At 36.5% G+C, this 11,218-nt stretch overlaps 1 protein-coding gene across 1 annotated transcript in view; it reads right to left on the bottom strand.

Moving 5' to 3' along the window:
* RAB3GAP2 (RAB3 GTPase activating protein subunit 2 (non-catalytic)) overlaps positions 1-11,218 on the bottom strand; it is a 148,647-nt gene that overhangs the window by 29,336 nt on the left and 108,093 nt on the right. The window contains exons 17-20 of the mRNA XM_006894593.1: positions 9,247-9,337; positions 6,930-7,057; positions 2,744-2,957; positions 2,267-2,364 (exon numbers count right to left, since the gene is read on the bottom strand). Of these exons, the coding sequence (XP_006894655.1) occupies positions 2,267-2,364; positions 2,744-2,957; positions 6,930-7,057; positions 9,247-9,337 (531 nt within the window). The remainder of the gene's footprint in view (positions 1-2,266; positions 2,365-2,743; positions 2,958-6,929; positions 7,058-9,246; positions 9,338-11,218) is intronic.

Below are 11,218 nucleotides of genomic sequence, written 5' to 3' on the forward strand. Positions count from 1 at the left end.
CTGGGGCTTTGTCTGACATACTTTGGACATGTTGCCAGGAGGGACGGGTCCTTGGAGAGGGACATCATGCTTGGGAGGGTGGAGGGACAACGCAGGAGGGGAAGACCCTCCATGAGATGGATTGATTCGGTGACTGGGGTAATCGGGATGGGTGTGTCAGAGCCGGTGCGGTTGGCGCAGGGTTTAGGGCTGTTGTGCATAGGGTCGCTATGAGTCGGAAACGACTCGACGGCACATAACAACAACAATAGCCTAAAATACACACTACAACTCTCAATAGCCAGAATACATGTAAGGGGGAAACCTTCAGAGGAGGAAAACACAAATATTCTGCACTGAAAGGAGAGAGGCAACACTGTGTGGTTTGAAGACTGAAAACTTGTGATCTGGAAAAAAAGGCACTCTTACCTTCCGGCTCTGAGGCTTCACTGTATAAACAATAAAATGTGCTACTTTTATTAACCATTACCATAGATAAGAAAAAGTACATTTCCATCACTCAAAAGTTTCTCGTGTTTCTTCGCAAGAATCTCCAAACCCCATACCTCATCATCTATTAGAGATGTTCTGACATTACATTTTGCCTATTCTAGTATTTCAGATAACCACAGTCATACAGCAGTCATTTGTTTCTTGATCTTTTCACTGAATATTTTTGAGATTCATTTGCATTATTTTGTGTACCAACAGTCTATCCCATATTGTTGTTGCTGTGTATAGCTGAGTCGGAACCAACCCATAGCTGACCCCTTGCAGGTTTTCAAAAGCAGTAAATCACATGGGAGGAGACTGCCCATCTTTCTCCTAATGAGTAGATGATGGTTCTGAACCATGTGCCTTCGCTTTGCATAATTACTTACAATGAAGGCATCAGAGCTCCTTATCCCATTACACACACACACACACACACACACACACACACACACACACACATACATATATCTAATTATTAGGTGGCAAACACTGGACATTGGGTTGTTTCCAAGTTTGGGTTGTTATGAATAAAACGGCTATGAACATTTCAGTTCAAGACTTAGTTTTAACATGTATTTCCATTCTTCTTGAATAAATACCTAGGAGTGAGATTGTTGATGTTATAGTAACTGTCAAACTATTTTCCAAAATGATGCTATTCTTTTGTATTTCCATTAGCCGTGCACAGAAATTCTGACTGCCTCACATCCTCATCAATACTTGATATTTTCCTTGAATTGTAAGTACCAGCAGTTGATTTCTTTTCATTTCAGAGTATTATTCTAAGAGAAGAAATACCAAGACTTATTTAATAATTTGTCCACTAAAAGGTAATTATATAGTTTTCAGCTTAGAGTATTAGAAAGCTACTAAAACATTTACATACACAGTATATTCATTATCTTACAGTGACATAGAAGGAAATCCATTTTTAAAAGACTTAAACGTTCAATAAAAACAACATGTTAACACAGCCAACACATCACTGAGGAAAGATGTCTTAAATGCTGATAAAATTATGTGAGTGAAAGTTTAGAAGCTTCTCTGTGTGATGCACGTGCTCATTTTGCATGTGCAGGGCAGGGAGACAACAAATAACTGATGGTAGAGGAACTTCTCTATGGAGCTGTCATCTCCATTAAATTGACTCCCACACATGGCCCTCTCTGTATACAGCACAGAACAGCTCCACAAGTTTTTCTCAAGGCTGTGACCTTTTAGAAGCTGAATGTCAAGCTGATCAACCAAGGTGCTTCTACATGGGTTCAAACTATTCAACTTTTGTCTAGGAGACAAGGCTTAGCCATTTATACCATCCAGGGACTCCATAAGAACCTTTTCAGAAAAGGTACAGATCTTAAACTAAACACTGTAGTTTTTCCATTAGGTGATTCTTTTATTTTACATTTTTTATTGTAAAGAGATTAAATTCTAACTTACAGAGTCAATGCCTGTAAATGTTTGCTAACTATAGCAGAACCATTTAAAGAAAATTAATTCAGTACTCTAAGACATTTTAAAAAAATTCTAGAATGACAATTTCTTTACTGATTCTCAAAGTCCATCATAACTTTATTTTAGGAGAAACTTTCAATCTAGTTCTTAAAATTTACAGGGAACAAGAGAAGTAAAATAGCATTATCCAATCATAATTAGAGATTACAAATTTCACTGTTAATTTTTAGGAGACTTGTATGTAAGTTCCGTGATATGCTAAAAGGTAACACCTTAAAAAAAGTGACTTCTCCAAGATACTGTAAGAAAGAACAGTATCCATCCATGCAATCCTTACCAATAACAGCTGGGGGCTGAGACCAGCAGACTCTAGGGTGTGGCACATATCCTCGGTGGAGCTTTCCCCATACAAGCACTTCCAAAAAAAGAAATCGCCTAGTAAAAAGAAAAACAGAGCACATTAACCAAGAAGCCCCAACCACTTTGACTAAGAGTTTCCTTAGCATGAAATATAGAGTCGCAAAGGAATAAAAGTTTATGAGAGAAGCCACTGGTTCAGTCGGCTTGATTTACTAAAGCAGATGGTAAATCATCACATGTCCAGCACCCTCTCTTTAAAGTAGAACTAAAATATAATACAATTTGAATGAAAAAGCACATACATTTTCCAAATATTTTTAATGGCCCACAAAATACATACTAAATTCTTTGGTTAATTTCATTTCAAATGAAATAAAATCTCTGAGATATCATGTATTTCTAACAGGCTTCCTTTTATAAGAGAAATCAAAGAGTAATTTATTATTTTACCTACCTAAAGCTACATAGTCCTCCTCACTTATCTTCTTTATGTTGATCATATCATTCTCAGCTTCTAACTGCTCCAGAAATGTTTTCAAAGGCAATACACGATCCTTGTCATCAGAAAAACGGACAGTAGTCCTGGTCATCCCTTCCTTGTACTTCTCTAGTAAGGACTGGAGCTTTAGCAGTTCTTTTTCGTCAAGCCTTAGTAACGCAGCCAGGTCCTTAAAAATAAGGGGAAAAGAATTCTGAATAGACAACGTCTCTTCTTATGTTACTGAGCAGTAGCTAAACTGAAATGCAAGGTTGCTGTAGAGCAGTAAACTTTTTTCAAGGAAAGCAAACAAGAATTAGTAATGTGATACTATAATCTTCTCTGCTGGAAAATTTTTCTAAAAAATTATATTTCATGTGCAGAAGATTACTTGAAGAAGACAAATCCTAAAATATGATCTAACATAAAAATTATCACCGTAGTGTTGTTAATGTGCCATCAAGTCAGAACTGACTCATGGCTGACCCTTTGGTAGGTTTTCAGAGGCAGTAAATCCCAAGGAAGATTGCCCATCTTTCTCCTACGGAAGAGCTGGCAGACTCTGTGCCTCTGGGTTGACAGTGCAATTTCTTACCACTCGGCCACCAGAGCTCTCTCTAGTACCAGCAGCATGGTTTAAATAAATGTTAAGCAATGTGTAATATAGTCTACTAGGAGAAAACTAACAAGTGTCAATTAAAATTTGGTGATTCTGAAGAAACTAATGAACTATTTGAAATGAAATGTGTATTTATTACAGAGCATAACAACTACAAAATAAAAACAACAAATGAGCCTCATCTTATCTTTATACATAAACATTCTCAATATGGCTTGCAGGAATACAGAAGAGGTAAAAAAGTAACAAACAGAAATTGTTAGCTTTCAGACTGCAGAAATAGCTCTAAATAGTATTCCCATAATTCTCCCAAACAAGAAACATGTGCATCTATACCACAGATAAGCACACACACATTCTTGAATTTTTCACAGCAAGCATGATGATTTTTTTCACGTGTACAAAATTAATTTTGTTTACTTTCAAAAACAAATAGTGAACAATGGAATACTACTAAACATGTCATAAGTTGAATAATTAAGTTGTCCTTTGATATCCACAGAGAATTGGTTCGAGGACCCCAACTGCACTCCACACCACAGTCAAGTCTGTTAAATAAAACTGGGTAGTAGTACTGGGCACGTGGCCAGGAGGGGCCAGTCCTTGCAGAATAATGTCAGGCTTGGAAGGGTGGAGGGACAGCACAGGAGAGGAAGATCCCAGATGAGATGGACTGACACAGTAGTTGGTCAATGGGGTAGGTGTGTCAGACAGTGAGACTGGCTCAAGATATGACAAGGTTCAGAACTATTGTATATAAGGTAACTGAGTTGCTGAAGGCTCGATGGCACATAACAACAACAAATTGCATATAACCTACACAATTTCCCCCCTTTTACTTTAACATATGAAATTACTTCAAATACTCAGCATTATAAATTCTACTTAAATAAAACTTTAAAAGTTCCTTTGATGTTTGACGAACTACTTGGACCATTTAACTACTACTCCAAGACCCCAGTATTTTTTGATCCATGGCTGGTTGAATTCACTGATCCAGAAGCCATGGATGTGGAGAGTCAACTCTATTTAATTGGTATGTACTATGTTGAATAGATTGCAAAAATTAATGAATTGAGATTTGACTTTAAATTCTGTATGTATAAAATGATCCCATTCAACCTAGAAAATGACTTCATAATTTTTGAAGGATACTCCAATAATGCCCAAAAATAAAACACGGTTTCAATTTTTTAAAAAGCTTTAAAAAGAAATAAAAAAGATGAATTGTCAACTTATTATTAAAATTCTGTAGTTCTCCTTTTACCTTTATATTTTATATGTAACAGTATCAAATAAAAATTAATTTTATAGAGCATTACTTTGAAAGAAGGGGTCTCCGGTGGGCTAGTGGCAAGGCATTCCCCTGTCAACCTAAAAGTATGTGGTTCAAGTCTACCTGCTGCTCTGTGGAAGAAAGATGGGCAGTCTTCTCCCATGTAATTTACTGCCCCTGGAAATCCACTGGAGGATCAGCTATGAGTCAGTTCTTACTTGACAGCATATAACAACAATGAATTTGGTAGAATTATTTTTGTGTTATACAGATGACACAAGTAAGTTTGCAGAAAGTGAAGAGAACTTGGAAGTACTTGCTGCAGAGAATCAAAGACCATCACCTTTAACATGGATCTCATTATCAAAAAACCAAAATTCCTCACCACTGGATCAATAGGTAACATCATATACATGGAGAAAACCCTGAAGTTGTCAACAACTTCATTTTACTTGGATCCACATGCAACACTATGGTAAAAGCAGAGAAATTAAAAAAAAATATGCACTGCACTGGGAAAATATGCTGTCAAGGATCTCTCCAGCGTGCTAGAGAGCAAGAATGTCAGTTTAAAGGTCAAGGTGTGCATGATCTTGGTCCACTGTCTGTTCAATTACTTCCTATGCCTCTGAAAGTTGGGACAGTGAATAAGAGTGACAGAAGAATTATTGGTGCGTCTGAGTTGTGGCGCTGGACAAGAGTACTGAATATCCCACAGACTGACAAAAGAACCAACAAGTCTGTCCTGAAGGAAGTCCAACAATGCACCATCCTTAGATGCAAAGATGGGGAAGTTTTTGCTCATGTTCTTTGGCATGCTGCCAGGAAAGGACAATTGCTGGAAAAAGGCATCATGCTGGGGAAGGTCAGAGAAAGAGTACAACCCTCAACATGATGGACTGAACTGCGATTTTAACAATGGGCTTGAGCACAGTAGAGCTCATGAGGATGGAGCAGGATAGGGCAAGGTTCAGATCTGCTGTTCACAGCATTGCTATGAGTTGTAGCAGCCTTGGCAACATCTAACAACACCATCACTTTAGCAGACAGCAGGAAAGAGAATCTGGATCTTATGAGAAAATCAGGCATTAAACAATCTATGAAATGTCTAAGACATACTATAAACATTTATCAATGCAAGCTTTCCTGTTGCTTAGGACTATTTTATCCCATTGCTGAAAGCAGAAAAGCAAAAGATCCTGAGAAGTGGCTTTGTTATTTTTAATGGTAATCATAGACTGCATCATTATGAATAGATTAGTTTTGACACAGTATGTAAAATCCATCTATAATCCTATACCCACACACACTAGCTACAATGTGTGAACTATTTCCACTACAGAGAGAAACATTTTCTCTTTCAGTTAAAAAAAATTTTTTTATTTGAGGATGTGTGTTTTAAAAAAAGACTTCTAACTTAAATTTCTAGTAACTTTTAATTATTCTAAGCATTTGGGGGCAGGGAGAAGCATTATCAGTGGCTTTACAAATGACTAAATGAATTTTAGTAGTCATGCTCCTTTGGATAAATAGATTTACACAGTATTCTGAGTGAAGAGTAGGACAATGCTTCTATTTTTCTCCCTCAGAAACTTTTTTTCTCTGAATAGGAAGAAATCTTCTTGTAAACAACCCTACAATATAATAAAAAATACAAGGTGCTGTCACCTCATGTTTTGTAGGTTAAAAATAGAACACTGATGTGAATTATTAGCTGTAACTATTATAAGTTTGACAGAAGTAAATTTTTTCCCCTATAATTATATTTTATTAATTTTCATAAACATTTACAGAGATTTTGGGTTTCCATTCATTCATTGTTGCACTAAGAAGTAAGTATTTTTAAAAAATAGATTTCAACATATAGTAGACAACAAACAAGCTATAAGAACCCTGGCAACAACAAAGAAACACTAACTTTTGTTTTAAGAATATTTTTTCCTTTAAAAGAAACAAGTTCTTCCATTTCAGTAAACTAAATATATTTTATCATTTGCATACTTTGTCCAGAAGAAGTTTTATTTATAAAAAATAACCTTAAGCAATTAATTGCGAAAAGACTAAATGCTACGGTAGGAAAATTAAACTAGCATAAAATTTAGTTCTGTGGCATAAATATAAATGTAGCACACCAAGGAAAAAGGTATACATCTTTAATATTGAAAAACAATTTTAAGTCTTCTGATCTTATTAACAATTTTTTAAAAAAGGACACCAACTAGGTTATGTGGTATAGTAATGCAAAATAGTAACCTGAGCTTACTCACACTGTCAGAGAATGGTGTATCTGAATGAAAGTCAAGGGAATTTAATTTAGTGACAGACTCATATAGATGAAGCAATTTCAGTTTACTGGCACAAAACTGTAGCAATCCTTCATCAACCAACTCCAGCTCTAAAAAAGTAGAAAGAAAGACACATTAAAGAGACATAAAAATAGTTTCCCTTTCATTAAACCTCTTAATATTATTCTACTGTTCTGTTCTGTTAAATATGCAACTCAACTCATTTCCAATGAGTCAGAACCAACTCATAGCTGAACCTCTGGCAGATTTTTAGAGGCTGCAATTTACACAGGAGGAGACTGCTCATCTCTCTTCCTCAAGAGCATCTAGCAGGTTTGAATCAACTGCCTGTGAGTTGGTAGCATAATTCCTTATCACGAATTTGGGGTTACCAGACACACCTTATAAAATATGAGGATATTTAAACTAGGAGAGATTATGAAAGTTAATTTTCTAATAATGGCAAATGTCTAACTTTTTAAATAAAAATAAAGGGCAGAGGAAAATAGAAATATCAGAAGTATTATCAAGAAAGGTTAGCAAAGGAAACAAAAAAACCTGGGTACTAATAACAGTGATCACTGATCAATGTGATGAATAACAGTGATCACTGATCAATGTGATGAATGAACTGAACTGTACATGTAAGCATAATGAAATGACAAATGTTTTGCTAAATATGTACTTATCACAATTTTGAAAATGGCTTTTAAAAAAGTTGACAAAGAGATAAAAAATAGAATTCGATTTAGGATCCACTTCAGCTAGGCTTTACACTGCGACAGGATTAATGCTGGAGAAACAATCACTTTGTATGTGACGTACTTGAAATATTCCTAAAAAGTTGAGTGGATTCAGTTTCATCTGTTGGGAACGTCAACAATGGAAGAAGAGTCTCAATGTTAGGATCTTTAAAATCCTCAAAGGATACATTATTATTACTACTTTAAAGGACAGCATAAGAATAACTAAATACAAAGTTAGCTTTATGGTGTATGGCATATGACATGCTCATAGGACAAGCAGAAACTGAAGTATTAAGTCTGGATGAAAGTCAGTATATCCTACAAATAAAATGATGTTAACTCAGAATAAGTTGTGTTTTCCTATACTAGTCTATTTGATGGGATATGGAATCACAACTTCAAAGTTTCAGATATCATTTCTGTATAGACAAATATATTCTAAGCATTAAAAAGAAAATTAGAAGTCCTAACTATTATCTCCAGAGACTGTGTATTATGTGTTGCACTGCGAATCCAAAGGCCAGCTGCTCAGCAGGAGAAAGATGAGCAGTCTCCTCCTGGAAAGATTTACAGCCTCGGAAACCTGTAGACAGTCACTGTGAGTCACAGCCTACTTGATGGCAGTGAACTGGGAGCTCCTCTCATGAGACAGAATGTAAGAGAGAATTTGGATATCACAGGACATTCTTTGTACTAAAACATTATTAATTCAAAGCATAAATATTTTTGGTCATCATCACAGGCAAAACTACAATGCTGAAAAGAAATCCTATCAATAAAAAATAGCTTTCTTCCACAAAAATTAAAGCAGTGGCGTTCTCTATAGATCTTCTGCTACTCTGGCTCTCTTGCTAGTAACTTTCACAGTATGATATAGTTCAGTTACCTGTATCAGAATAACCAATTCTTATTAGTCTATAGTGATTAACTTTTCTCACAGGAGAAAGCTTATAAAATAATAAGATTATAAAAATGAATAAACTGAAGATCAACTGTAAACATTAAACAGTAGAGGAAGAAGATCCCAGAGTAAAATACTGAAGATGAGAAAGAAGTTTCCTTATTTCTTTTCTTTAATTGTTTTTATTATTTTATTATTGTGTGTGTGTGTGTGTGTACCATCAAATCAGATCCGACTGATACAAGAGAGGAGATTGTCCCTCCTTCCCCGGCAGAGCATCTGGTGGATTCAAACCATGCACCTCTGGGATTGCAGTGCAGCTTCTTGCCACTAGGCCACCAGAGCTCCCCTTATTTCTTATAATTTTTCCCATATCAAAGATCTGGTGGCCTAGTGGTAAGAAACTGCACTGCAATCCCCAAGGCACGTGACTAGAATCCACCAGTTGATCTGCAATAGAAAGGGCAATCTCCTTCCTTGTGCTTTACTGCCCCTGAAAATCCTCTGGAGGGTCAGCTATGGATTGGTTCCAACTTGATGGCACACCATCACAACAAAAACAAAGTAAAATGATGAGATAATAGCCTCCCACAACCTGAGTCGGAAAAGGGGAAGTGGGACCATAACTTCTAATCAATATAAATCCAATTACCTTGCTTCTGTAAAGTGTCCATTAAAGTCTGAGTGATGTTTCTAAGGCAGGAAAATGACAAACGCTCACTTGCCAAAATGCTTTCTAATGCCTAGAAGAAAGATATTGAACAATTTCAACAATTTTAAGACAGTGCTTTGATATTTTAAAAAAATTTGGTATTTATGCCTATATCACCATTTCAAAGGGAAGTTCCACTTAAGCTACAAGTATCTTTTAAGATTTTTGATATACACATCTGAGAATTAATGACAAAATTTGTAGACTGAGAACAAAAGATCTAAAATGCAACACATGCTTTATTAGAAGGGCCATGGTAAAAAACGAGAGAAAACAATCAACCAATTAGAAGAGTCTGAATATGGTACACTATGCAGATATAAATGGGGTTGGGAAGATAGGGAGGAAATCACAATCATAATTTGTTATGTGCTATTTGAGAACTTCTTGTAAGGCATCACTGAGCGGGTTCTGACTCAAAGGAACCATATGTATAACGGAATGAACCACCACCTGATCCTGCACCACTCTCTCAAATGCTGCTACACTTGAGGTCATGGCTAAAGTCACTGTTTTAATCCATCTTGTTGAGAGTCTTTTTTTGCTGACCCTCCTCTTTCCCAAGCATGATGCTCTTCTCTTGTGACTGATCTTTCCTAATAACATGTCCAAAGTATGTGAGACAGAGTCATGCCATCTTTGCTTCATGGGCATATTCACGGACCGACGTTTTCCAAGACAGTTATGCTAGTTCATAAGGTAGTCCACGGAATATTCAGTATTCTTTATCAGTATCATCATTTAAAAAGACATCTGTGCTTCTTCAGTCTTCCTTTATTCATTATCCAGCTTGTGTATGTTTAAGACAGGAACCCGTTAAGTCACTTTGTTTTTTGAATCTTGAAAGAATTTCTTTGCAGTAGATCTGCTCATTGTAATAAGTAACTTGATTTTTTGACTGCTGTTGCCAAGGGCAGTGACGGTGGATCTAAGATAAAATGAAATCCTTGACAACTTTAAACTTCTCTCCATTTATTATGATGCTATCTATTGGTCTAGTTGTGAGGATATTTGTTTTCTTTACTCTTATCTTCAACAGTATTTCAAGTCCTCTTCACTTTTAGCAAGCAATGGTGAGTCATCTGTATCTCAGGCTGGAAATTTTCCTCTAATCCTAATGAAATTTTTCCTATTTCATAGCTTCTTGAGTTATCTGTTCAGCATACTGAATGTTGTTGTTGTTATGTATTGTCAGGTCGGAACCAACACACAGCTGTACCTCCAGCATGATTTCAGAGTCAGTAAATCGCCTGGGAGGAGTTGTCCATCTTTCTCCCATGAAGTAGCTAGTGGATATGAACCACTTACTTTTGCACTGGCAACACAGTTCCTTCCCACTAAGCCACCAGAGCTCCCAGCTGACTGAATAAGTATAATGAAAGGCTGTAACCCGGGCATACATCTTTCCTAGTTTTAAACCACACAGTATTCCCTTGTTCAGTTAAGTGTTCTGAAATTACCATGCTTCACAAATTCACATGATCCACACAGGCAAATATCTTTGCATAGTCAATAAAACACAAGTACTCTGCCCTCAAGCGAAGATCCATCTAGCATTAGCAATAATATCCTTTGCTACATGTCTTCTTCTGAACTCGGCTTGAATTTCTGGCAGTACTACGGCAACAATTTCTTAAGCTTTCTTCAACAAAATACCACTTGCATGGGAGGAGCTGCCCATCCTTTTGGCATAGAGCAGCTGGAGGATTTGAATTGCATGCATTCTGGATTGCAGCGCAGGTTCTTACCACTAGGCCACCTTATACCATATCTATCATACCACCTGAATTTCAGAATCATCTCAGGAACAGGTTTGCGGACTTGAACACTAATGAGCGAAGACCAGATGAGTTGTGGGAGGATGTCAAAGGTATCATCCAGGAAGAGTGCAAACGGTCATTACAAAGACAGA

The sequence above is a fragment of the Elephantulus edwardii genome, unplaced genomic scaffold (assembly GCF_000299155.1).
Source record: "Elephantulus edwardii isolate Elephantulus edwardi_28Jun2011 unplaced genomic scaffold, EleEdw1.0 scaffold00146, whole genome shotgun sequence".
Classification (NCBI taxonomy): Eukaryota; Metazoa; Chordata; class Mammalia; order Macroscelidea; family Macroscelididae; genus Elephantulus; species Elephantulus edwardii.